Raw genomic sequence first — 24,420 nt, 5'->3', positions numbered from 1 at the left:
TCCCCCGTGTTTGACACCCCGAGCCCCGGCCGGGGGAGGGCGGCGGGGAGGGAGCGCCGGGCCGAGGGGAGCCGCGGGGCGAGGGGCCTCGGGCTGCGGGGGGGGCGGCAGCGGGCCTGCAGCCCGCAGGGCCGGGGGCGGGAAGGTGCCGCTCGTCATTGGTCGGCGCCGTGGGCGGGCAGCGCCTGAGGGGGCTGCCGATTGGCTGGCAAAGAAGCCGCGGATGTTAGCCACGCCTTCCGCGCCGCGCGTGCCCCGGAAGCGGAAACGGCAGCGCGCAGCGGCTCGGCCATGGCGCGGGAGAAGCAGCCGGAGGCGGCGGCGGAGGCGGAGGGAACTCCCGAGCGCTCGTACCGGGAGCAGCTCGACTACCTGAACCCCATCGCCCAGCCGCTCGCCTCCCGCAAGCTGACGCGCAAGCTCTACAAGTGCATCAGGAAAGGTCTGGCTGGGGCTGGGGCCGGGGCATGGCAGGGGCCGAGCCGGGCCGGGCCGTGGCGGCGCAGCCCCCTCACGGTGTGATTCTCTTGCAGCGGCCAAGCACAAGCAGATCCGTCGCGGTGTGAAGGAGGTCCAGAAGTTCATCAACAAGGGCGAGAAGGGGTAAGCGCTGCCCTGGCCCCACTGCCCCGGCACGGCCCGGCCCCGCCGCTGACACGGGCTTTCCCCTGCAGGATCACGGTGCTGGCCGGCGACACGCTGCCTATCGATGTGTACTGCCACATCCCCATCATGTGCGAGGACAGGAGCCTCCCCTACGCATACGTCCCTTCCAAATCGGTGAGGGACTGGGTCTGCGCAGCCAGGAGGAACCAGCCCCAGCGAGAGGGAACCCGGTGGGCAGCGCCCGGCCCCGGCTGTGACAGGGGAGGCGTTCGGGGAGGCGCAGATCTGGTGTCTGAGTAAAGCTTGTGCTTGTCCGTGGGCAGGGCGTGAGAGGGACAAGCGGTCATGGCGCAGGTGTAGGAGTGTTTCACTCTGCGACCACAGAACTGTTTGCCCTAGTCGAGTCTCTGCAGCATTTGGGGACGGGAGATCTCCGGGACAGAGCCAGGGTGCATCTTCCCTCCCGTAGTTGTGAGCTGGGACCTGGCTGCTTGCAGAAACGAGGCACAGGCCAAGGTGTGGTGGTGGTGGGACATCCTCTCCTCTGTAAACTGGAGGTTGGGCAGGGGTTGGTGTCTTTGGGACTTCATCCCTGGTGCAGGCAGCTCTGCAGACCCTGGCTCCCCACCCTGGGGAAGAAGTATGGCGTGTGAGGCAGGTGCCAGCCCAGCGCTTCGCTTCCAGGATGTGGGAGAGAAGCTGGGAACAGGGTTCTTTTCCCGGGCTGGGGCTTGAGGGGCTGGCAGAGACATCTTCCCTGTGCTAGACCTGGGCACGAAGCGTGTTGGCTGGGTGTCAGCCCTCCCCTCTCGGGGGGGACCCGGCACCCCCCAGCCTCCCCCACTGCCTCCCTCTGTTCCCGCAGGACCTGGGAGCCGCAGCCGGCTCGAAGCGCCCAACCTGCGTTATCATGATCAAGCCCCACGAGGAGTACCAGGAGACCTACGATGAGTGCTTGGAGGAGGTGGGGGCCCTGCCCCTGCCGCTGTGACCAGCGGGGGACAGGCTGCGTCCTGTGGGGCGCTGGTGGCGGGTCCTTGTCCCCCTGTTTGTGGAGACGCTGCCGAGGGCACTGAGGGGGGTGGCGAGCGCCGTGGGGGTGAATAAAGGTGTCTGTGGTTTGTAGGACGCGGTCCCGGCATCCGTCCTGGGGAGCGGCGGGGCGGGGCAGCCCCGGCCCGGGCGCGGGGGGCTGGCACGGCTGGGGCCCGCAGCGCCAGCAGGGGGCGTCCGCGCTCTTGCCCGCGGGGGGGGCGGGGAGGCACCCGTTCGGGGGCGGGGGGTGCGCGAGGCCGGGAGGGACCACTGCCGCGGGGGTGGATGTACGTCCAGGCGTCGTTGAGCCGGGCGGGGCGGGGCCGGGCGAACCATTCCGCGGCGGAAGGGGGGTAGTCTTCTTCCTCGTGGGGAGGGGGCGTCCTGGCCGGGTTAAGCCATTCGGGGGTGAGGCCTACCCCGGCGGCAGCGCCCCGGGAGCCGGTCCGCCCGCCCCCGCGGGGCCCAGCCGGTCGCGCAGGCCCCGGCCCTGCCGTGACTCAGCCGGCTGCAATGCCCCAACTGGTTGTACCGCCAGCCCCGGGCCGCCTCCCTCCCCGACGCGGCGGCTCCCCGGCAGCCGGGATGGGGGGACGCCGGAGCGAAGGAGGCCCCGCTGCCCCCTCCCCGGGCACAGCAGGGCCCAGGCCAGCCCGCACCCGCCGTGCGTGGCTGAGAGCCCCGGTACCCCCCGCGCTGGAGGAAAGCAAAGGCAGAGGCCAGAAGAATGAAATCCGGGTTTATTGCAGGAAAGGCGCAGGAGAGCTGGGCCGGGCCCGGCCTTCACGGTGCTCCACTGTTACAGCACAGAGCAGGGCTCCTTCCAGCGCCTCTCGATCCCAGCACTGGCCCAGCTCCCCAGCTACCCCTCACCCACCCTGGGAGGGGCGATGTGGGGATACCCCAGCCTCTCCCCCAGCTTGGGGAGCATCCCAGCCCCCTGCCCACATGCCCCAGTCCTCCTCCCCAAAGGCCTCCCAGTGTGGCAGGGCACCAGATTCCCATCCCTCCTGGCTCAAGGCACTCGCCCCTCTCAGCTCAAGGGCTCCCTGCAGGGAAGCTGCATTAACCACCCTCCATTGCAGAGCAGCCCCAATACTGGTGACATGGAAAGCCCCAACAGAGATGCTGGGGAAGCTGCACCCCCTCCCAGCAGTACCAGCATTTGTCAGGCTTTCCTCCTCTGCCTTCCCAGCGGCAGCAACACCAATGGGTCCAGGCACAGGGCACTGCTGGCTCCAGGACCCTGCTGACAGGGCAGCTGCTGCAAGCAGCAGCTGGAACCCCACAGCAAGGCACTGGGGCTGGGGGCAGGGCTCGAGCCTCTCCTTAGCAAGACATTAAGTTACTGGGTTGAAGGGAATGGGGCTGCAGAGCAGGAGGGACAGGGAATGTCTCACAGGGCGCTTGGTTTCTGCCCCTGTGGCAGAAGGAATCACAGAGCAAACGCTCTTGGAGTCAGAGCACGGGGCACATGCAAGACCCCCACCCTGGCACAGGTGACCCCCCATCTCCAGAGACCCCCCCCAGAAGGGCCTGAAGAGCTGCAAGAAGGGAAAGCTCCCTTGTCGCAATCAGTCCTTCACCCCAGGGCAGCGCCGAGTGGCCGGTCCTTGTGCACACCCTGAGATCGTCCCGTTGCAGCAGCCAGAGACCTTCCCCCTTCACAGTCCCGCCAGCATCCCACCGCTCAGATCTTAGAGGACTCCACCCGCTCGATCCATGGCGAGTCGGCCCCGACGTCCCTGGGCTCCGACCGCAGCTGCCGCAGCTCCCGCTCCAGCGCCTGGCTCCGGTGGTACATCTCCATGTAGCTGGCCTGGAGCTCCCGCTGGTACCGCAGCACCTTCTCCTTCTCCTCCTGCCAGGTTTTCCTCTCCAGCTCAAAGTTCACAGCCTGCAGCTGGCCCTGGCGCCGCTCCCGCAGCAGCTCTGCCCACAGCCACTCCACCTGCCGCTCCAGTGGCTCCGCCGTGTCACTGTGAAGGCCCCGACACTTGGAGTCATCAGTTTCGCAGCCAGTGAAGTCCTGGCACGCCGGCATGGGGTCGTCACCCAGCGGCAGCGAGGCACCGGGCTCTGGGGGGCTCTGGAAGGAGTCTGCCAATTGTGCCAGCTGGGAGTCCCTGGCCTGGACCTCTGCCTTGGCCTCCCGCAGCTGTGTCTTGAGGCTGAAGATCTCGCCCAGCTTCTGAGCCATCTCCTCCTGGGTATCCCGGAGCTGCTGCTTCAGTAGGGAGATCTCTGCTGCCTTCTGGCACACCTGCAGGGCACAGGCGAGCGGTGAGGAAGGGTTGGAGGAGCAGGACCCCAGGGGTGGCAGCACCGCAGCTGTCACCACAGCATCCCTGGGAGACCACGAGCATCACACCTGGCTCGTCCCCTGCCGTACTGTGGCCATGGGTGACACCAGCGCAGGAAACCGCTGCTCCCGTCCTGGCTCCGTGGCCAGGAGGGTGGCAACAGGGAGGGAAGGAAGGGGACTCACCTCCCACTTGGTCTCCTCCAGCTTGGGGCTGACGCGCTCCCCCTGGGGCTGCCGGAGCTTGGGCTCCTCGCACTGGCACTGCTGCATGCTCAGCTCCTCCTGCAGCCGCTTCTTCTCCTGCTGCGCCTTGTAGAGCTGCAACTGCAGCGCCCGCTGCCCGCGCTGCGCCTGCTGCATCACCTGCTGCAGCCGGGCCATGTACATCTGCTTCAGATCCTCCAGCTCGTCCAGCCATAGCCGCTGCTTGTCCTCAAACACCTGCCAGCACAGGTGGGACGCTGGTGAGGGTCCATAGCCTGCCCCTGAGCGGGGCAGCCCCAGGGAGGAATCCCAGAAGTCCCGAGATGTTGGGTCCTTCCACACTTGGACATTCCCAGCCCATGGCAGGACACCAGCTCCTTCACCGCTCCTTCCACCCAGGCACCGCTGCCCCACACCCCTGCCCGGGGCACCCAGCACAGCCCCAGCCCCATGGCTTACCTGCGTGAAGGGGTCTTCGGTCTCGCTAAGGCTCCTCTTGAGCTGCCGCAGCTCTCCTCCCGTCTCCTGCAGCCTGTCCTCCAGCTGCTTCACCGCATCCTCCAGTGAGTAGGTGAACTCATAGGGCGGCGGGGGTTCCCCGGGGCTCTGCAGCCGGCTCAGTGTGGCCATGCTTTTGCAGGACAGAGGTGCCTTCTCGGGGGCCAGGGGGTCCCTGGGGCTCCGGGAGACCCTATCCAAGGAGCCCCCGATGTGGTTGATGTGGCCCATGGAGGCGCTGAACTGGCTCTGGGCAGGCTTGAGGCGGGAGCCGTAGGAGGGGAAGCTCTGGATGGAGTTGTGGCTGGAGTCGGAGCCCTCATCCAGGCTGATGGCGTGGAGCAGGTGGGTGCGGAGCGGGCCGTGCTGCGAGGCTGCCGTGCTGCTCTGCGACAGCAGCGTGTGCAGGCTCCCGTTGCTCTTGGACAGCTTCTGCCCCTTGGACGAGGACAAGCCCTGCATGGAGACCAGCCCCTTCCCGGCCACTGCCTTGAAGGCCGAGGGCCTGATACGGCACTGAAAAACAAGAGCGGGGTCAGGATGAGCCCAACAGCCCCCACCAGCACACACAGGTGCCCGGAGCCAGGGAGAACCCGCTCGCTCCCAGCCCCTGGACATCCTCAAATCCCCACATCCCATCCCTAGCACAGACCGTTCTGCTCCAGCCCCATCCTCACGCAGATGTATTTCGGGGCCCAGCACGGCACCCACAGCCACAGCCTCACCTTGTCAAAGCGGCCCCTCTCAGGCAGGGAGCTCTTGGAGAAGTCGGCCCCGCGGTGATGCTCGCGGGAGCAGCGCTCAGGGGACCGGTTCTCGCGGTCGCTTTCGTAGTCCCGCTTGTAGCAGGCGCCTGACGTCTGGTGCTTCCTCTCTGACCGCGTCTCCTTCTTGGCCCCGTGCAGGTAGCCGAAGAGCTCCCGCTGGCTCGGCCCCTTCCGCAGCAAGCCGTCGGGCTGCCGAAGCCCCCGCGAGCCCCCCAGCGGGGCCCGCAGCTCCAGGGGGGACAGATCCTGCTTCTCCACCAGGCTGCCCACACTGCCCATGCTGCCGACGAGCTCCGAGGAGAGGTAGGTGCCGAGGACGCGGGTGTCGGGCTCACAGGTCACAGGACCCTGTGCTGCTGCCATGGAGAATTAGAGAAAAGCCCGGTACCAGCACTGCCGAAGGAGAGACAAAGTCAGCAACGCCGGGCAGCCAGGACTTCAAACCCCCCCCGCCACGCCCTTTCCCAGCTGGGGGGTCCCAAGGACCGACCTGGGCTCCTGGTGCTGGGAGAGACCCGGCAGGTCCTGGGCAGCTCCCCAGGGGAGCCGAGAGCCGAGCGAGCAGGGCGCCGGCATGCAGCATGCACCGGGGCGGGGGCTCCCCCCTGCCGCCCCCCCCATGGCAGAGCGCGCCTCCCTCCCACACCCAGCCCCACCTCCCGCCTGCGGCCGGGGCCGCCACCAAAACAGGCACCTGCCGCCCAGCCAGGCGGGCGAGTTCGGGAGCCGGCAGCACCTGCCCGGGCCTGGCGCCAGCCCCAGCCCGGCAGCACCGAGCCACCCTGCCGGGACCTCAGGGTCCGGACACCCTCTGGAGACCTCCCCAAAATGACCCTGGGGATGCCCGGTCCCAGGGTCATTGGCTCAGCCTCCCCAGGGCGTGCAGGGGACGGGCACCTCTCCTGTCCCACAGGGAGTTTTCCCGCACAGCATGGGCTCCCGCACCGTGCAGGGTGAGCTCCCAAGCCCTCCCTGCAGCCCCGCTCCATCCACAGGCACTCCCACCCCAACGCCGGGCACGGACGAGGCGGCCATGGCCCAGCTGCTGCGTGCGTGCAGGGGACCCCGTGGCCGGACACGGTGGGAGGGCGGCGGGAAGGGGCAGGATGCGGATGGGACAATGCAGCTTCCTGCGCAGGTGGCCGGGGGAGGAAGGATGGGAGGACTCCTTCGGCCTCGGCTCCGGTTCCCCAGCGCCGGGGAGGGGGACGATGGCCTTCGCAGCCCTTCGCGGGCAGCCCCGGTGGAGGGGATGCGGTGAGCGTGGCAGGGGCCAGGCAGAGCCCCCTCCGCAGCTCCCGGCCTCGCCGAGGGCTCGCAGGCCGGGTTACACCCAGGAAGCTGCCCTGGTTCTCAGCACCACACGCCGGGTAAACAAACACCCCGCTTTTAATTGCTGCCACGCACAAACCTGTCTGACAGCTCCCGGCCTGCGCTGTCACCTCCCTCTGCGAGCCCAGCACCTGCTCCGGGCATCGGCACCCCACGAAGGGCATCAGGGATGGACCCTCTGGGAGGGTCCGGGCTGCCTGTGATGCCACCGGGTGTGCAGGGGGATGGGGGACATGGATGTCCCCATGGGAGGAAGCTTGCAGCATCCAGCCCCCGGCACCGGGGCATCCCCCGGGATCAGTTCGGCCAAGCCCCGCAGCAGCTCCTCCCGGCACAGGCGGCCGAGGAAGTAGGTCAGGTTGTGGGAGGTTTGGGAAGCGCCGGGGGAGCCCGAAGGTGTCCTGCCTGCGGCGGGAAGGGTGTCACCCCCCAGGCGGCAAAACACCGGTCCGGCCAGCCTGGTTCCTTCCCGGGATGGCGGACGAAATCTTGGTCCCAACCCCAGCCGTGCCCCCGCCGAGCCCTGCCCGAGCAGGATGCGGCCACAAACCCTTTCCCATCCCCTCCGGGCGTGAACCGGGGGGGCTGCGGGGAGGCGCACGGGGGGCTGCGGGGAGGCGGGCGCGGGGTCCCCCGCGCCCGCCTCCCCGCAGCCCCCCCTGCGCCTCCCCGCAGCCCCCCCCGAGCCCGGCCGGAATTTCCGGCACGGAGAAGGCGGAGGGGGAGGTCGGTCCCCAGGACCGGGCCCGGCCGAGGGCGCTGCAGCCCGGGACAAAGCACCGCACGGCGGAGAGCACCGGGGAAGGGGAGGGGCGCACCGGGAGGAGCATCAGGGCGCACCGGGGTTCCCCGGGAGGCGCACCGAGGCTCACCGGGAGGAGCACCGGGCCTGCACTCACCATGCCGGCGGCGCTGCGATCCCGCTCGGCTCCTCTCCCCGCTCCTTCCCTCGCCGTGTTTGAACGCGCCCCTCGGCCGCGGCCGCGCGGGCAGCGGGCGGAGCCGGCACCGGCAAATCGCGGCGCGGAGGCGGGCGGCGGCGGCACGGTGGGGCGGGAGGAGGAGGAGGAGGAAGGGGGACGGCCCGGCCCTGCCCACCGGCGGGGCGGGGCAGGGCGGTGCCCGGGGCGGGTTGGCTGCCTGCAGCGCCGAGCACCCCTTACGCAAACCCCCAGCGTGGGGAGACCCCCGCAAACCCCCGAGCTACAGACCCGGGACCGGCAGCAGCGGCTCCAGCCACCCCGGTGGCCCTCACCGTGGCGGGGGGGCTGGTAGGAGCAGGCCACATCGCCCACTCCGGGCGCGGGCTGGGCCGCCGGGGCAGGGGAGAAGCGTTTTGCTCAGCCTCGTTGGCTGCACCAAGCCCCCGCGGAGGGGAGAGGGGTCTCGGCTCCGGGGAGCGCTCTCTGCACCCTCCTCTTGCAGGACAGCCCCACGTCCCTCTGTCACAGCACCCACGGGTGTGCAGGAGCCACCGGAGGTGCCGGTACTGCACAGCTCACTCCACGGGCCGCAGCATGCCACGGGAGGCATGGACTACCCCTGTGGGCTGCCACCTGCCCCAGTGCCTGGCCTGGCACCGGTGAGACACGACATGCTTCATCCCTCTGAATCAGCCCTGCCACGTCCTGGCTGGGAGCTGGTTTTGTCACTCGCCACTGCAGCGTGCCAGGCACGGGGAGTGGGGATCCCAGCACGGGGTGGACGTGGTCACCTTGGGGAATGGGATGCCTGCAGCAACCCTGCTCCGTCCCCACGGCAGCCCATGCACGGCACCCGTCTCTCCCCGAGGAGCAATCGCACCCACACTGTCCCCAGCCTGGGTTCGGGGACATGTGCATCCGGCGTGCTCGTGCACCAGGGCCTTGCTCGCTGCCAGCTCCCCCAACCACACACCAGAGTCCTCAAGCTGTGCTGCCAGTGCTCACCCACATACACACACTGTCCCTGGTCCCTGCTCGTCAGGCTTACATGCTTGCATTATCCTCAGTGCGGTGCCAAGGCACGCAACCTCTCCCTCTGTCCCCAGCCTCCCTGTTCCCCATGGCTCCTTTTCACCACTCAGCTGCACACCGGAGCGGCAGGACACATGGCCTCTGAATAGGGGGGCCCTTCACAACAGTGCCATTTCCCAACCTGCTAGCACCAGGAATGCGTCTGCGATGCCCTGGCCCTCTGCCTGGAGCTCAGCCACGTGTGGGGCACCTCCAGCAGCCCGTGGGGCCGCTGGGTCCCTGCCAGAGGGACAGGCACATGCCCGCAGCAGCAGGCAGTAACGGCATCCTGACGGAACCTCGGTCCGGGCAGGTTGCAGTGGTGCTGGGCTGACTTCAACGGGTGCTGGTCACACCCGCACCTCTCCTTCCTGTCTGCTCCGTTTCCTGCTGCCACGTCTCCACCGCGGGCTGTGCCTCCCCGAGCACATCTCCATGGGATCGCAGCTCCCGCGGGGCCCCGGGGCTCGGCCCTACCCAGGACAGGGATACCCTGAGCAGAGATGCTCCTGCCTCCCATCAGCTTTTCCCCAGCCCCCTCTCTCCGCTTGCCTCAGTCCCCTGGTCCCCCCCCATCACGATGCTACAGCAATTTCATGTGGCCACTAGCAAACTGCTCCGGGCACCATCTGGTTTAAAACAACCTGGCAATAAAAGCCAGCTGATTGCCATGCCCATGGCAGCCCCCGCACGGCCTCACTGACAGCAATTCGGGCGCCAGCAGGGGGGTCACAGAGGGGCAGGACTGGGACTCCATGGGCTCTCTCTGTCCCGAGCATCCTGACCCCCTCCTCAAGGTTGCTGAGAGCACAGGAACGCCAGGAGCCTCCAGCTCGGCTCCGCGGGACTCCCGGGACAGCAGGCAGGGTGTCATCCATCTGCAGAAAGGCGACGGGGAAAAACCTCATTCCCTCCTGCTGGGCCATTGCTAATAATGAAGTGCGTGGGGGGGAACGGAGCTGAGCGACCTCCGAGTCACATTCAGGGCTATAAAAGGAAGCCGGGTCTCCAGCATGGTGCCTCTTCCACAAAAGCAACCGGAGGATGAGGGGGCTGTGAGCGGAGCTGAGAAATAGCTGCCAGGCAGCGGGAGAGAAGCCTTTAGCACTGAGCGAAGTGCGAGGTGCACATATGCTCTCTGTTTCTGCGCATCTACGTCTTCGTGAAACCTGCCCGAAACTGTGTCATCTATTTTGAACGGTGCAGAGAAATACTTTGATCTGCCTCCGCCAGCCCTGGCTGCGGTTCAGGCACCGGTAAGTGGCTGGCGTACAGGTGGCCGATCCCAAAACCTGCGTGATGGACAGACAGCAGCGGGGCTGCTGGGCCAACATCTCCCTCCATGCAACAGCAGCGAGGGACATGACGGGTCCTGGGAACACCTCCGGAGCAGTGCACCGTGTGTCCGAGCCTGCCTGCAATCTTTGTGCCAGATACCAGTGCTGCTTTGGGGCTGCTGGGCTGGAGAGGCCGTCTGGAGCTCTTGGGTACTGTATCCCCACATCACCCTGGGGCAAGGACAGGCCCCGAGCTGGGGAGGAGGACACGCTGGGCCTGCCTGTGCCTTGGATGATGCAAAGCAGCACAGCCTGATCCTCACCACCCTGCACTGCCACCTTGACCCCTTCCTCGGAGGCTGCCCCTCTCACACCCCAGTCTGCAGGACTCCAGACTCCTCACCCAGCTCCGGAGCAGCATGGAGAGCTCCAGATCTCTCCAGACACCCCATCCTGCTGCCCCTACATGGTACACGAGCCCCACGCTCGGCTCTGATGCTTTTGTATCCCTCATCCTGGCACTCCTTGCCGGAGGTGCCACTTCCCTGGGGCCACTCGTCTTCCGAGGATGGCAACAGCTTCTGTCTGGGGACATCTGCAGGCACCCGGAAAAGCCACTGCTCCGGGAAGCACCAGGCAAGGGACAACGACAGAAGGGGGCCAGGAAACACGGAGGGCCTGGTGCCAGCGCTGGCGAACGCAGGGGTACTGGCTGCTCGGCTGGGTCTGCCCAGCTTGAGGAGGCAGCAGCACCCAAAATGCGTGCCAAGACCCCAGAGCCAGTGCGGTGCCGTCCCACAGATGGCACCATCTGTGAGCCAGCCCAAGCACCCTCCACTCTGGAGCGGCACAGCACCATTTCACCCAACAGCCCGCGCACACGGCCAGGCCGGGCTGGTGATGGGAGAGGAGCCCAGCACTGGCAGGGGTCTCCATTGAGAGTCAGCGGGTGTCTCTGCCACCCCTCGGCAGATCAGGGTGAGCGGCAGCGTCCCAGAGGTCACAGAGGCTGTTCGCTCCCAGCACAAGCAGGCATGGACCCGGCGCTGCTCCACGGCCGCTGCTCCCGCCTGGGGCTCAAGAGCCAGGTCCCGAGCGGGGAATGTGGCCCCCCTGCCCCTCCTGCCCAGCTCTACACATCCCGCTTCCCAGCAAAAGGTGCTGGTGTGGCTGATTTCTACCAAACCCAACCAACCAGCAGTCCCCAGGGCCCCTCCTCAGCTGTTGGGACCTTCCCAGCTTCCCCACCTCACGGATCCGGCACTGCAGAGCACCCAGCACGTTCCCAGCAGCCAGAGGACGTTCACCTCCTCCTCCTTGTGTCTCCTGCCCCAGGGCTCTCTCCCAGCACAGTGTCAGTGCTTCGGCCACCTCCCACAGGCAGCAGATCCCCAAGTCACCGCACGGGTTGGGCTCCTGAGCACTTGGGGTTTGCAGGGTGCATTGCCCGCGTCACCTCCTGCTCACCAGCACCCCAAGGCTGACACAGCCCATTGCCCGGGCACCTTTCCTGAGGCATTCACTGACCCAGACAAGCCACAGTGGGGGCCTTGAGCCCACAGCAGAGCCCTTGCAGGCCCCGCCAGCAGTGGGGGACCAGCACTGTGATACCCTCAGCTAAATACCCCCCGCCCTGCTGGAGGGGGCAGCCCAGGTCCTTGTCCTGCCAAGCCATGGGAGAAACCGGCCTGGCGGCGAGGCAGGGCCGGGCGGCTAGAGCAAGTGGGGTGAGACCTGCAGCCCGAGCCCCGCACAGCCTTGCCTTTCCCTCATCAACCCAAACCCTCCTGCTCCCACCTCGAGGGAGGCATCCCAAACCCTGCCTTGCCCAAGGAAGCTCTTGTTCCCCTTGACTCAGGCAGGTTAGGGGCAACCGTCCCAATTCCTGCATTTCACCCATGCCATTGCCCCGGCTCCACCAGCACTGTGGTGGGCCTCGCCACCAGTCTTTCCCAGGACACCTCACACAGGGCCAGAGCAGATCTCAACACTGCTGGGGGGACATCAGGCTCTCCAACACCCCCTGAAAAAGGCCGAGGCAGCACATGCCACAGAAGGCAGGCAAGGAAGGGAGCAGCTCAGCCAGAACTCTCCTCCTTACTCCACAGAGAGAGAAGTCCTGGGCTACCTCAGCTGCTGACATCCAGCAGAGCTGCGGATGCTTGGGCTCAGGGCACGGCTCAACCACAACCGCTTTCTGCAATGAAGTGACCACAGCACAGCCCTGGGGGTACCTGGCAGCTGAAAGACAGGCACCATCTCACTCGGAGCCCGTTTCAGACCGGCTTGGCCTCCGAACCAGAGCAGATCGCCTGCCCAGACAGAGCATAGCCGGGGCCAAGCCAGAAACGGGTGCGCTGAAACCAGCAAGGTGAAGGGAGGAGGAAAAAGGAGTGGCGTGGCCCAGGGCATTCACAATTCACAGGTGCCCTGATAGTTCTTTATTGTCCTTTGAGCTGGGTGGCAGCTCAGCCATGTCCAGCGCAGGAAAACTGTCTCCTGCACTTGCCCTGGGAGGCAGCACCAGTGTCCGCAGCGACGCCACAGAGTCCCGCTCTCAGCCTCTTCTGTTGGTCCCAGCAAAGCCCGGTTCCCAGCCCTTTCTGTTCCTCTGCATCTCGCCAGCACCACCATGCTCGTCTGCTGCAAAAATCCTGCCTGCTCCAAGCAGCTCAGCGGCAGCCCCGGCATCTCAGCACAAGCACAGCGCACACGACCGGCACGTGGGAGACGGGCTCAGCCAAACGTGCACCAGGGGGTCTCGCTTATGTCACAGTCCAGCAAGATATTAACAACGGTGCAAGGGGCTCCTGCCACACTCAGAGCTGTCCGTGACTCGATTCGGTACCTCACGTTGTTCAGACCTCCCTCCCGATCCACCTTAAACTGTTCCTGAGGAAGAGAAAGACCATTCAGCCCATGCTGGCTTCCAGCGGAGGGGAAGCACCCAGTGCCTGGGGAGGGAGCACAGAGCTGGCAGGGGAGGACACGAGACAGGAGCGCTCAGAGCACGTGGTGATCACAACCCGAATCTCCTGTGGTTCCCCTCGACCATACTGAGGTCTCACCTGCTTCTGTGCAGCGATGCGCTTCTGGTCTCTCTTCCTCCAGGCTGGGTCATGCAGGTGCTGAAAAGTCTCGTATCCAGTCGTGATTCCAGAAGGACGGCGAACCTGGAAGGAAAGCAAAGCTTCTGTAAAGCTACTGGAAAACCTGCTGCGCCTGCTACTGGAGTGGGGAGCACAGAAGGGCTGCCTTCCCCAGGTCCCGACCTGGGCAGCTACAGCCAGGGTCCAGGTGGGGAGACAAGCAGAAGGGCAATTTCAACCTCGGAGGCCATGGAGCACCCCTTACCTGGAGTCCAGCTCCTTTGATACGTCGATAAAACTCATCGTCCTCCCGTCCCCAGCCCCAGAAGCGGTTGGACATGCCATTGCACTGAAATGAGAGGGGCATCGTACCGGCCGAGGTCCGGTCCAGCACAACTCCACGCGCCGCAGAGGAGCAGACACCAGCATCACAAGCCCTGAGCACCGGCGCAGCCTCCCCTCTCCTGCCACCCACCAGTTCACACCGCAGGCTCTGTCCCCGAACCATTTTGGCTCCTTTCCCCCCTTCCCAAGCGTGGAGCACAAAACATATGACTGTTCACCAAGACAATGTTGTAGCCCCTGTCCCAAACTGGCCGGGACGTCCCACCCACGCACTCACCATCTCATAGTGCTGCTTGGTGAGCAGCAGGATGCCACCCACGTAGGTCTTATAGTGGTAGAGCGGGTGCAGCTCCGGAGATGCCACGTGGAAGGGCCCTGCCTCCGGGAAGCTGTAGTCCAGCTGCTCGTTGAGGGGCAGGAGATCAACGTCATGCATCGCGATGTAGTCGGTGTCGTTGCCGCTCTCCAGGAAGCCCACGTTGATCAGGGACGCCCTGTTAAACCTGTCGCGGGACAGGGGACTTCTCAGTGCCACACACAGCAGCCGCCGTCCGTTCACGTCCCTCTCCCATGCTCCTCAACGCTAAATGTCGACCGGTCCGCAAACGGGGACACACACAAACACGGCATTCCCTGTCTTCACAGTGGCGGGTGCCATGGCTGCCCGTCCTGAAACTGCACCCCTGCTTCTCCCTACGCAGGCAGCACACGCTGAGCCCCATGGTGACGCGCAGGGGTTTGGCCACTGCAGACAGCAAGGGGCTACGGCAAACCCCATCCTGCCCGAGGCCAGCTGGGGAGCTGCACAGCACCCGCCGGGGCTGCAGGCAGGTACCGGACAGTGAGCAGGGGTGAGCGACGCCGTTTCCAAACACCCCACAGTATTTCTTTGCATTTCAGCGTCCCCAGATGTTTGCTGCTATAGACCTGCAACACTGGGGAGAAAGCTGAAATATCTGGGGGGAGATAATTCTCTTCTTGCTTAGGAAGAGAGAAGCAAAATACCACTTTGTCCTTCTATAAGCTCTAGAGTGAGTAAATTTGGGGAGAGCATCACGCCCCAGCCCTGACTCCCCACTGCCCAGGCCCTACGCTTCTCCACGCCGCCAGAGGCAAGCGGGAGACCCTCTCAGCGCTCACAGTGGGGACCGAGTTTCGGAGAAGGGTCCCCTCGCTCCCTTTGCTGGCTGCGGCGAGGGGAGACGCTACCTGAAATGATCCACCTGGTTGAGGATGAAGATGTGATGGCGGATCCTCTTCTTGCTCAGGAAGCGGTGCATGTAGGGCACGAAGGCCAGCAGCTCCTCGAAGCGCTCCCGGAAGGGGACGAGCAGCGCCAGGCGGTGGGGACCCCACGACGGCTCGTCCTCCGCCGGCAGGAGGGGCGCCTGGGGCGGGCAGGGCTGGCGGGGACCCCCCCGGCTCTGCCCGCCGCCGGGGGCCGGCCCCTCGCCCGAGCAGCTGAGCTGGAGCCAGAGCAGCGAGGCGAAGCCCAGGAGCAGCGCCAGGAAGAAGAGCGGGAAGACGGAGAGCCTGCCGGGCAGCAGGCCCAGGAGCGGCGGGGACCTGGGGCACAGCGCGGGGGTCAGCGGCCGGCGGGGACCGCCCCCCCCGCGCCGGGTCCCCCGAGCCGCCCCCGCCCGCCACCTCCCGCCCGGTGCCGCCCCGCTCACCCGCCGCCGCGCAGGCGGAGCGCGGCCCTGCGGCGGGCCGGGCCCATGGCGCTCGGCCGGCCCCGCCACCCGGCCCCGCCGCCGCCGCGGGACACGCTGGCTGCGCCCCGCCGCTCCCACCCCGCCCGGAAACGCGGCCCGGCACCGCCGTTCCGCCTCGCTCCCTTCCGCCCGGCGGGGCGGGCCAGGGGCGGGACCCGGCCTGCGGGGACCCCCCCCCCCCCCCCGCGGCTTCCCCTCCTCCGGGACACCCCCCCTTGCTCGCCGCCACCCCAGGAGCCTCCGGGGAACACCCCCGGCCCCCCAATTCCTCTGGGACCCTCCAGGGATTGCCCGCCCCCCCCCCCCCCCCCGGGGATAACCCACCACGGAGCTGGAACCCCCCCGGGGGCAACACCACCACCCCCAACACCCAGGGACCCCCCCAGCTGCTCCGTACTGCAGCCCCCCCGCCCCCAGCCCCCCTGGGGCTTCCTACCCCCTCTCCCCACCCCGGACAGAGCCAGAGCCGCAGGTGGTGTCAGTCCTTTAATGCCCTGCTCACAGCCCCCTCCCCGCAGCCCCCGTACATTCACACCCGCCGCCGCTCGCCCCCCGCCACGGGCAGCACGGCGGGTCCCGTCTGGCGGGGGGAGCGCCGGAAAAACAGGGGGAGGGATCTCCAGGCTCCCCCACCGCAGACCTGGGGGCCCCAGGGGGCATCACCCCCCTCAGTCCAACCCGCCGAGGGCCGGGCAGGGGTTACAGCCAAACAGACAGATAAGAAAATACTTCTGATATTTCTCAGAAACAGCTTTTAGAAACCACAGTTTTTACAGCTCCCCATAGAAAAGATGGGTTTGGGCACAGGCCACGGCCCAGGTCTTCCACTAGTAGAAACGCTTGTTCCGCTCCTGGCGTTTCTGGAAGACCACCGCTCCCACCACAGCGCAGACGATGATGCCCAGCAGCGCGCAGAGCAGGAGCAGGAACACTTTCCAGCCCGTCAGAGGACCGCTTCGGAAGTTCCCCGTCGGGTCATCCACGTTGTCTGCAAGGAGAACAGCTACAGAGGCCGACCCAGCCTCGCTCCTGTGGGGCCTCGCAGGGACTCACAGCTTTGCCACCCTTCAACAGGCCTTTAAGAGTCCAGCCCCAGCATCCCAATGCTCTACCAAAGGTTTCTGAAGCCCAGAGACTCACCTTTGGGTGATTTAAGGAGGCTGACGCTGGGCTCAATCTTGGTCCAGTCAACAGTCTCATCTTCTAGAGGGTGCTCCACCATGAGCTGGAATAGCTTCATCGAGATAATGTCGTGATTATCTAGGAAACAACCGTCAGCACCAAACACTGTCAGAAGCTCTGAGAGATGTCCACACGCTCAGAGCGCCTTAGGTCTGTGCTCTGCCAGATCCAGGTCTCCCTCCCTCCCTCCCAAGCCACCCTCACACCGCAAGTATCAAACTGCAATTTGAGATGTTCTTTAGCTCTTAGGTGCCTCCTTCCTCAGGCCACGGGTCCCTACCCAACAGGGTTTCAAGATTTTAACAATTCAGGGAAAAGAAGCTATTGAAGCCACCCAATGCATCCATAGCAGTATATTCCAGGCTCCACACAGCAGGTATTCCTGCAAGCAAAGCCCCTTCTCACCAGACAAATCTCCAGTGCCAGCAGAAGCACCAAAGAAGTAGCCGGTTGGCAGCTGCACCCCTGCAATGTCAATGCAGTTCTTCCATTCGTTCTTGTCTTCCACGTCAGTCATCACCTGCAAGACCAGGGAAGCATCACACCAAGCGTCACACCACCCTGCCTGCCTGCAGCTCCTTTGGAGCCGGAGGCGCAGCTGGTGGAGCCTGGAAAACCATCTCCAGTTCACCTACTGACACAGCAACACCCGCCCCTCCGCACTGCCCCCTCTAACGTGCAAGAGACACCCCGCAGAAGGTGTCCGCCACATCTCACCGTCAGGCGACCTCGGGAGTACCGAATTGCCAGGAAAGTGTCATGGTTCTGGTTCCGAAGGTCGGCGGTGCACCCCGCCAGCTCCGTCCAGCGCCCGTCCTTACTGTGGTCGTACGTCAGGGAGCCGTTGTTCACCATCGCAGAGATATAGGGGAACACGCGCTGCAGGGAGGAGAGCACTGGTGCTTTCCGTCTGCAGGGGCCTTCGAGCTGCAGCCCAAGAGCCACCTTCCCCTGCCTGGTGAGAACCTCAGCGAGCGCAGGATCTCAGCCAGGCACAGCAACAGAGCCACGGTTTTGCTGCACAGTCGGGTACGGAGGGCAGAACAATGAAATCAAGGCTCCTTTTCTACGTAAAGCTGCTTCTAAACCGAGCGAGAGCTTGTTCTGGCTAAAGCAGAGCAGCCGTTTCTGACCTTCTGTCTCAAGACCCCCACGAGCCCACACCGCACCGCGTGGCCAGGGCAATGAGACCGCCCCAGACTTGCAGAGTAAGCACCAGACTGGGTAGGAAGTGGAAGAACAGAGCAGAGGACCCAGAATGGGCAGAAATCTCACATAAGCAGCATAACCACACTCAGAGCTTTGTAGTCAGCAGATTCCGTACACTGGAAGAGGCCAACTGGAGGGAAGAACTCACCTCCCAGTGAGCATCAAGACAACAGGGGGATGGGGTCATTTCTGGGTGCTTTACCACTTAAGTGTCATGTTTTCGGTGCAATAGATCTCACTAGCAGTTATGTTTTCTGACTGTGCCATGACAACATCCACAAATACAGAGCAGGAAAGAAGAAAAAGACCAACAGCCCCCATGGGACTGATCTGTATTTTGGCCATGGGGAATTCTGGAGCAAAAAGCCAGCCCAGGAGTTTCTCTTTTAGAGATACCCAGGTTGGAAACAGAAAATAAGGCCAGAAACAATGTGGGATGATCAACCAAACCACAGAGAAGTTCAAGAAATGACACTTGGGATGAATACACTTTCAGGTGGATTCCTCTAACTTAACTTAATAGGCGGTGCATAGTTTACACCAGCTCCATGCTGCCCTCTCATCCTGAGGGGAAAAAGCCTTGGAAAGATCCGTGTAGTCAACAACACCAGAAGGCGGAGCAAGGACCTTCTTATCTCCGTTAATGCACGCACAAACTCTTCCCTTTACCAGCTCCCATGACAGGAAGAGCAACCCACTATCACGTATGGAGAGACTTTTCCGGGCGTGAAGCACTCGGAGCACAAAGCTGTGAGCGAACAGCCTCCTCGGCACTGAACGAGCTCCCTGAACTACTCACCTCTGTCGCTTCATCGTTGGGATATGTATCAAGGAAGATAGCCAGTCCGTGAAAGTTGTCCTTGCTGCCAAAGACAGGACCTGGAACAGGGCAGAACATAGGGGACAGAAGGCTCTCAGAAGGAATTTGTGGTCAGAGACTTCTATTGAGAAGAGCTGCGAGAGCTGTTTATTGCCAGGCAGATGGCTGAGGGCGCCCATTTCCAGGGCAGAACGCACAGGACACGCCATCCCCATCTCGTGAAACCAGACAGAGGGGAGCTCAAACGCCCGCCCTGGCGAGAAACCTTCCAGGACAGGGGCAGCTCTGAGGGCAGCTCCCTGGGCTGCCCCAGGGCACGTGCAAGTGGTGACAAGGCCTCAGCCCGGCCAGGCGGCCCCAGCTGCACACCCTACCTGGCACCAGGCGCTCCTGCGTGTACCACAGGGCCAGGCCGTCCCCATGCAGGTTCTTCTTGCCGGCTCCATGGATCTTGAAGTGGACGTGGAGCTCCCAGTCCTTGAGGAAGCAGGGCTGTGCGGAGAGACCGCCCAGCGGCGTCAGGGCCAGAGCCGGGAGAGGCGCTAGGGCCGCCCCGGGCCCCCGGCGGTCTCCCCCCCGCCCCTGCCCCGCCGGCGGTCTGCCCCCGGGCTCTCACCACGCGGTTCCAGATGGAGCCCTCCCGGCTGCGCTCGTCGGGCGTCAGGCGGACGTACTGGCTGGTGACCATGGTGCTGCCCTGGAAGTCCCACAGAGGCATCGCGGCGGAGCCCGCACCTGCAACGGGCCGAGAGAGGGCGGCTCAGCCCGGGCCGCCGCGGGGCATCCGTCCCGTCCCGTCCCGCCCGGCCCCGCGCTCACCCTGATACGGCTTCATCAGCGAGTGCTCCCGCTTCAGGTGCTCGCTGTTGCCGTCTGTGAGCTCGGCGGGCGCCGGGCGCGGCCCGGCCACCACCAACAGCAGCGCCGCCGCCGCCAGCAGCCCGCCCGCACCCGCCGCCATCCTCCGCTTCCGCCTTCCGGCGCGCCGCTCCCGCCCCCGGCCCCGCCCGGGAACGGCAGTCCGCGCCGCCAATCAGAAGCCCCCACACCACCGCGTTCCCGCCTCTGTGGGCAAGCGTCCCTCCTGCCCGCCTATGGAAGGGAAGGGGGCGGGGCCAGGGAGGTGCGCGGCTCCCGCCGTGCTTTGGGCGGGCGGTTGGGAGGGGGGAGGAGCGGCAGACCGCCTCCCGGCGGCGCGCAGAGGCGCGCAGCATGCCGGGAGCTGTAGTCCGCTCTCTCTCCTCGTGCCAGTCACGTGCGCACGGGAACGTGCGCGGCTCGTGCCGCCCACGGGACACGTGACCCGCTCCGGCGGCGCTGACGCGGCTGTCCCCGGCAGCCTGTCGCCATGGCAACCCCACACAAGATGGCGCCAGGCATAAGGGATGGGGCTCGGCTCCGGGAACGGCCCCAGCCCGGGGACCCGCAGGCCTCGCCGGGCTGCAGCGCGGCGGGGCGGGGGAGAGGTGTTGTCCCAGCACCGTGGGAAGGACTGGCCGAGGCAGTGCGGAGGTCACGGGCTGCTTTATTCAGGGTCACAGGGCCGCCTGTGGGCAGGCAGGGCTGCAGCCCAGGGCCTGGCACAGCAGAAGGCCCCCAGCCCGTTGCAGCTTGTCTCCCACCCATCCCCAGTGGCGCAGGCGCCTAGCCATAGTGGCTCCGGTGGCCAGGGTGCTGCATTTTCCAGCCCTCGGGATGGGCATCTTCAGCAGGAGGACAGAAGCCCCAGCTTGGGTGTGTTTAGGGCAACGCACTTCCCAGGGGCTCTTGCAGAGCAGCCGCTCTCGGTGGCATGCGCAGCGTGGCTGCAACCAAGGCTGTCACCAGCCAATGAAGCACCTCCATTGGTGACCGCATGGCCAGGTCCTCTCTGTGTCTTTGTGCGTGTCCGAGGTCCTGTGCACACATGGGAGCTCCTCTGCCAGCAAAAGATACTGAACCAAGGCCCTCCCGAGCCAGCTGCCGTGGCTGGGGCAGCACCAGTCACGTCCTGCGGGAGCGGAGGGGAATACACGCCATTCGGTTGGCTGTACGTGCCATGTCTGAGGGTGTAGCTGGTGCCATGGTTGGGTGTCCAGTGTGCCCTGGGCAGTGTGCGTGCTGCAACAGCCTCTGCGGGGTGTGCCAGTAGTGTGGGTGGACAAGTCCTGAGCAGGTTCTCGTTCTGGAGGTGGGCAAGCCCTTAACACAACGGGATATGTGCTTCCCTCCGATAGCACTGGAGCTGCAGGAGGGTTGAGGGGTACGAGGAGCCTGTGGAAGCCCAGGAGGCAGGGAGAGGGGAAGCTGACTGATTAGTGAAAGACTGGGTAGGAAGCCCATCTGAGCACGGCAGTCTAAGGCTCAGGGCCCAGCCGAGCCCTCAGGGGGAGTCTAGGGACCAGGAGGGTGCCATGGCTTAGGGACCTGCAGCTCAATCCAGTCTGGCACTTCGCAGCTCTCACTTCTTTCTGTTCATGATCTGGCTGGAAATCCAGTTCATCCCATCCTGGAGGGAAGAGAGAGACATGAGCACAGCCCCAAGAGCATGGCAGGTCCTTGGGTCCTCTCCCGCCTCTGCAGAGCCTGCAGGCCCCCATCTCTCTACCTGCACTCCTTCCCCAGACAAGGCTGAGCAGGCCTGGATCTGCCATTCCCGGTCCCGGTAGGTGTGGAGGCTCAGCCTTTCCGCGATTTCTGCTGCAGGTGCTGCAGTCACCAGGTCCTGCTTGTTGGCAAATACCAGCAGCGGGACCCCCGTGAGGGACTCCTCCTCGGTGAGCTCTGCCAGCTCCTGCCAAGAGAGAACCATCTCCCAGGGCTGCTGCCCACTGCTGCTCTCCTCCACAGAGCTGCCCGGCTGCTTGCCTGAGCTGCCCAAAGTGGGCTGGGGCACCTCAGTCCCCCAAAGTGCCTCACTCCCCTCTCTCTGGTGCTCTTATTGCAGCCAAAGAAGCCATGACGTCTCGACATCCCGAGGAAGAGACATGCACCCCTGAAGCTCCATCTGCCCTGAAGAGAGCCCGGGAGCCGCACGCAGTACTACCTGAGGGCTGAAGCACTCCCGGCACCGGGAGCCTTGGGCAAAGGGCAGCTACAGGAGCCTGCTGTCAGCCCCGTGCTGTCTGGCACACCCACACCGCCGTCTGGTGCTGGTACAGCCGAGACTGGCACTCGGCGTCTCACCTTCCCCTCTCCGGCTTCGTTCCCAGGGTTTGTAACTCTGAATTCGCTACTCGTAAACCTTTGCTTGGTCGTATCGCTAACCTGGCACCTGGGAGGTGGGGGGAGGGCACGAGGCTGGCGACCGAGGGGTCACTCTCACCAGGGGCAGAGTCACCCCCATGTCGGGTACCCCCGAGCATCACACCCAGCTCAGGGGGAGCTGCTGGGCACAGATCTGCTGTGGGGTGGGGTGGCTCTAGGTGCTGAGACCCCAATCACGACTGCTTCCCACATAGCTCTGGGGACAGCGTGGCCCCCACAGCAGTGCTGCCCCATGGTAGAAAGCAGCCTTGCTCCCCTTTCCAGTCCTCAAAGAGCTGATGCCAGCTGAGTCCGAACCCCAGGACCCCACAGCCACCCCCTGCCCAGACCCCTCGTACCTGCCCTGTCTCCTCAAAACGCTTCTGGTCTGCGCTGTCAATGACATAAATCTGCCGTGGGGACAAAAGGGACAGTCAGCGGCTCCTCTGTGCCCAGCTGCACAGCCCTCTGCCTTCTGTGGGGGCCGCAGGGCTCTGCTGGGGTACAGAGCCCCGCGCAGAGGGCATGGCTTTCCACATGCAGGGCTGCGGTGGGCTGCAGGTGGCTGCCCCACTCACCAGCAGGTCTGTGCTGCCCAGATACTTCTTCCAGTATGGGCGGATGGAGCGCTGCCCCCCGATATCCCAGACATTTAGCTTGAAACCTTGCGAGTGGATGCTCTTTATGTTGAAGCCCTGCATGGGGATGCAAACCCTAGCATCACCCAAGGAGAGGGTAAGACCTGCCACCCTCCCGCTGCCCGTGGCCCCCAGCAGCACCTACCAGGGTGGGCGTGATGGTGCTGACCTCCTCGGACGCCAGGCGTTTCAGCAGCGTGGTCTTCCCCGCATTGTCCAGCCCCAGCAGGATGATGCAGAGCTCCTGCTCCGGGGAACCCTTCAGCCTCTGGATAACGGAGAGCAGCCCCTGGGGGCGTGGGGTGCTGGAGGAGCCCTGCGGGGTGCCGGGTTGCTGCAGAGCACCCTCGTTTCGGAGGGGGGAGCTGGGTGCCCTCTTGGCCATGGGTACCCTGTGTCTATGGCCTGAGCGAGCGCCAGGGCTTGGCTCCCAAGGTGTCCAGGCTCGGGGTGGCCCCACGGCAGATCTGCCCGGCCCCAATCCCCGCCCCAGGTGTGCTGTCCCTGCCCTGGGAGCCCTGCCAGCTCCTGGGTGTGCTGGGGGGACATGCCGAGGGTAAAGCCCTCATCCTGCCCTGCCAGCCCACTACCATAGCTGGGCGCTGGTGCCGGCACACCCGCCCTGGCACAGGCAGGATGTCACCGGACCCTGCTTACCTTCTGCACATCACCCATGGTCTGGGAGTCGCTCCAGCCTGCAGCACACCTGGGGAGCTGCCGGGGGCTCGTGCCCGGGGCCCACCAGCGGCTGCGTGACTGGCACACTCCCCATCCCCGGAGGAAGAGGATTACGGGCTCCAGAATTAGCTGCTGTTTCTCCATTTACTCACAGCATTAAATAATGCCCTCAGTAAATCCCCCAGCCAGCTGTCACCCTGCCGTCGCCTACCCCCGGGATTAACCAGGTCTCGCCGGGCTGGGGCACTGGGCCACAGGGCATCCCTCTCCCCGCGGGGCCAGGCTCCGGCTCAGGGATGGCAGCACAGCAGGAGGATGCGGTACCCAGCAGCACGGGCATCACTGTGGGCAGAGCACGGCAGTGGGATGGAGCTGTGCAGCCGGTGTGTGATCCCGGGAGAGCCACTGCAGCCCCAGATTCCGAAGGGGGCCGCTGCCTGCACAGCAGGCAGCGGAGGCAGGCCACAGGCATGGCTGTGTCCTGGTGCACAGGGCTGACAGTCTTCTGTACGAGGGGTGATGCCTCAGCACATCCCCACGTCCCACCCCGCCTGAGCAGGGTAAGGCGACACCAGCACCCAGGAGCTGCCCCCTCGGAGGGTGGCAGGAGGTAACACTGAGGCTGGAGCTGCTTGAGGCCATGTCAGCCACTGCTGCAGCTCCCCGCTGCCGTCCGAGGGAAACCACCAGGCCCTGGAGCAGGTCGAGGGCTGGGCTGTCGGCAGCCGGAGGTCGGGGATGGCACGGGACAGGGGTCCAGAGGGGCACAGGCACCTTCCCCAGCAGCCCAGCCCAGGTGGGGTGAGGGGCTCATCCATTCGCCATTTGGATTAAATATATTAATTAAGCAATGTCTTTGATTCTTGCATGCCACAGTTCGGTCCTCGGATCAGGTTTCCTAGCAGAGAGGTTATCCTTGTGGTGAGGACCGTGAGTCACGCACTCTTGGTGAGACATTTTTATTTATAACTCCCGTTGCAAAGCCAAGCCAAACAACACAGCTACGCTCCGACAAAGGGAAGGGGAGAAGCAGAATCACCCCCCACCCCACTGCTGCTCTGTGCTGCAGCAGGAGGCAGAGGGGCAGCAGCGGGGGCCACCCTCCACTACCCCCTGCCCGGAGGCCCTGCCAGGGCTGTGGCTGCTAATGCCGCACTGCTTTTGTGCATGTTCACGGTGGGAACACTTCATTTTTCTCTGCATAGATCTGCACCCAACTTAATGTTAGGGTTCTGCTTTTGATAGGTTAATCACCCACCTTACGTCCCAGTTATTAGCATTTCCATGAGTGGGTTGCCATGGTGCTCTGCGGTTTATCCTGTAACTGTTAGTTACTTATATTTCCTAACAAATATCCTAAAATATCCTCAACTGGTTTGTGGTTGCTGATGAACATGGAACCCCGACCTAGGAGATGGGCAAAACTGCTTAGGCATCAGTTTGGTGACTCCAAGCTGCACGTCCACCGCTCCTCTCTGCCAGGCTCTGCCGGCGTCCGCGG

The 24,420-nt window shown here is 64.9% G+C and overlaps 5 protein-coding genes across 8 annotated transcripts; 1 reads left to right on the top strand and 4 right to left on the bottom strand.

Moving 5' to 3' along the window:
* Positions 1–255: 255 nt before the first annotated feature.
* On the top strand, positions 256–1,731 carry NHP2 (NHP2 ribonucleoprotein). The gene is made up of 4 exons (XM_075164377.1): positions 256–442; positions 534–603; positions 675–780; positions 1,472–1,731. The coding sequence occupies exons 1-4, from the start codon at positions 292–294 to the stop codon at positions 1,595–1,597; spliced, it is 453 nt and encodes a 150-aa protein (XP_075020478.1). The 5' UTR covers positions 256–291; the 3' UTR covers positions 1,598–1,731.
* A 630-nt stretch (positions 1,732–2,361) lies between these two features.
* On the bottom strand, positions 2,362–13,177 carry N4BP3 (NEDD4 binding protein 3). Of its 2 annotated transcripts, none has more exons than XM_075164368.1 (5): positions 13,087–13,177; positions 5,374–5,808; positions 4,610–5,164; positions 4,130–4,387; positions 2,362–3,904 (listed from the first exon to the last, which is right to left on the bottom strand). In XM_075164368.1, the coding sequence occupies exons 2-5, from the start codon at positions 5,776–5,778 to the stop codon at positions 3,332–3,334; spliced, it is 1,791 nt and encodes a 596-aa protein (XP_075020469.1). In that variant the 5' UTR covers positions 5,779–5,808; positions 13,087–13,177; the 3' UTR covers positions 2,362–3,331. The 2 variants fall into 2 exon arrangements, with proteins under 2 accessions (XP_075020469.1, XP_075020470.1); XM_075164369.1 differs by lacking the exon at positions 13,087–13,177 and adding an exon at positions 7,647–7,726.
* Positions 12,413–15,196, bottom strand: B4GALT7 (beta-1,4-galactosyltransferase 7). Its single transcript, XM_075164370.1, has 6 exons — positions 15,126–15,196; positions 14,662–15,018; positions 13,730–13,955; positions 13,373–13,456; positions 13,087–13,191; positions 12,413–12,910 (listed from the first exon to the last, which is right to left on the bottom strand). The coding sequence occupies exons 1-6, from the start codon at positions 15,170–15,172 to the stop codon at positions 12,755–12,757; spliced, it is 975 nt and encodes a 324-aa protein (XP_075020471.1). The 5' UTR covers positions 15,173–15,196; the 3' UTR covers positions 12,413–12,754.
* Positions 15,197–15,640: 444 nt separating this feature from the next.
* On the bottom strand, positions 15,641–19,364 carry LMAN2 (lectin, mannose binding 2). Its single transcript, XM_075164366.1, has 8 exons — positions 19,198–19,364; positions 18,995–19,113; positions 18,753–18,870; positions 18,358–18,437; positions 17,067–17,228; positions 16,755–16,869; positions 16,308–16,427; positions 15,641–16,155 (listed from the first exon to the last, which is right to left on the bottom strand). The coding sequence occupies exons 1-8, from the start codon at positions 19,337–19,339 to the stop codon at positions 15,995–15,997; spliced, it is 1,017 nt and encodes a 338-aa protein (XP_075020467.1). The 5' UTR covers positions 19,340–19,364; the 3' UTR covers positions 15,641–15,994.
* A 1,454-nt stretch (positions 19,365–20,818) lies between these two features.
* On the bottom strand, positions 20,819–23,063 carry LOC142088518 (ADP-ribosylation factor-like protein 3). Of its 3 annotated transcripts, none has more exons than XM_075163902.1 (6): positions 22,899–23,063; positions 22,387–22,587; positions 22,182–22,298; positions 21,963–22,013; positions 20,966–21,151; positions 20,819–20,866 (listed from the first exon to the last, which is right to left on the bottom strand). In XM_075163902.1, exons 1-6 carry the CDS (start codon positions 23,061–23,063, stop codon positions 20,819–20,821), a joined length of 768 nt encoding a protein of 255 aa, XP_075020003.1. The 3 variants fall into 3 exon arrangements, with proteins under 3 accessions (XP_075020003.1, XP_075020004.1, XP_075020005.1); XM_075163903.1 differs by having other exon boundaries at positions 22,387–22,557; positions 22,899–22,916; XM_075163904.1 differs by having other exon boundaries at positions 22,387–22,530; positions 22,899–22,916.
* Between the last annotated feature and the right edge of the window lie 1,357 nt (positions 23,064–24,420).

Source organism: Calonectris borealis, chromosome 15 (assembly GCF_964195595.1).
Source record: "Calonectris borealis chromosome 15, bCalBor7.hap1.2, whole genome shotgun sequence".
NCBI lineage: Eukaryota > Metazoa > Chordata > Aves > Procellariiformes > Procellariidae > Calonectris > Calonectris borealis.
The sequence above is the reverse complement of the archived record's forward strand: the minus strand, read 5'-3'. Positions and strand labels throughout refer to the sequence as shown.

Bases quoted from the DNA above. Each gene is read 5' to 3' on its own strand.
- NHP2 (XM_075164377.1), top strand. From the start codon at position 292: ATGGCGCGGGAGAAGCAGCCGGAGGCGGCGGCGGAGGCGGAGGGAACT. The intron at 604-674 runs GTAAGCGCTGCC...TTTCCCCTGCAG, and splicing joins ATCAACAAGGGCGAGAAGGG to GATCACGGTGCTGGCCGGCG. The intron at 781-1,471 runs GTGAGGGACTGG...CTGTTCCCGCAG, and splicing joins CATACGTCCCTTCCAAATCG to GACCTGGGAGCCGCAGCCGG.
- B4GALT7 (XM_075164370.1), bottom strand. From the start codon at position 15,172: ATGGGCCCGGCCCGCCGCAGGGCCGCGCTCCGCCTGCGCGGCGGCGG. The intron at 13,457-13,729 runs GTGAGTGCGTGG...CTCTCATTTCAG, and splicing joins CCAAGCAGCACTATGAGATG to TGCAATGGCATGTCCAACCG. The intron at 13,192-13,372 runs GTAAGGGGTGCT...CTTTCCTTCCAG, and splicing joins TCAAAGGAGCTGGACTCCAG to GTTCGCCGTCCTTCTGGAAT.
- N4BP3 (XM_075164368.1), bottom strand. From the start codon at position 5,778: ATGGCAGCAGCACAGGGTCCTGTGACCTGTGAGCCCGACACCCGCGTC. The intron at 5,165-5,373 runs GTGAGGCTGTGG...CTTGTTTTTCAG, and splicing joins AGAGGGGCCGCTTTGACAAG to TGCCGTATCAGGCCCTCGGC. The intron at 4,388-4,609 runs GTAAGCCATGGG...CTGTGCTGGCAG, and splicing joins CCGAAGACCCCTTCACGCAG to GTGTTTGAGGACAAGCAGCG.
- LOC142088518 (XM_075163902.1), bottom strand. From the start codon at position 23,063: ATGGAGAAACAGCAGCTAATTCTGGAGCCCGTAATCCTCTTCCTCCGG. The intron at 22,014-22,181 runs GTGAGTGGGGCA...TCCCCACGGCAG, and splicing joins TGGGCAGCACAGACCTGCTG to ATTTATGTCATTGACAGCGC. The intron at 20,867-20,965 runs GTAGAGAGATGG...TCTTCCCTCCAG, and splicing joins TGTCTGGGGAAGGAGTGCAG to GATGGGATGAACTGGATTTC.
- LMAN2 (XM_075164366.1), bottom strand. From the start codon at position 19,339: ATGGCGGCGGGTGCGGGCGGGCTGCTGGCGGCGGCGGCGCTGCTGTTG. The intron at 18,438-18,752 runs GTAGGGTGTGCA...GCCCTGTTCCAG, and splicing joins GCAGGAGCGCCTGGTGCCAG to GTCCTGTCTTTGGCAGCAAG. The intron at 17,229-18,357 runs GTGAGTAGTTCA...TCCTCCCTGCAG, and splicing joins CCAACGATGAAGCGACAGAG to CGCGTGTTCCCCTATATCTC.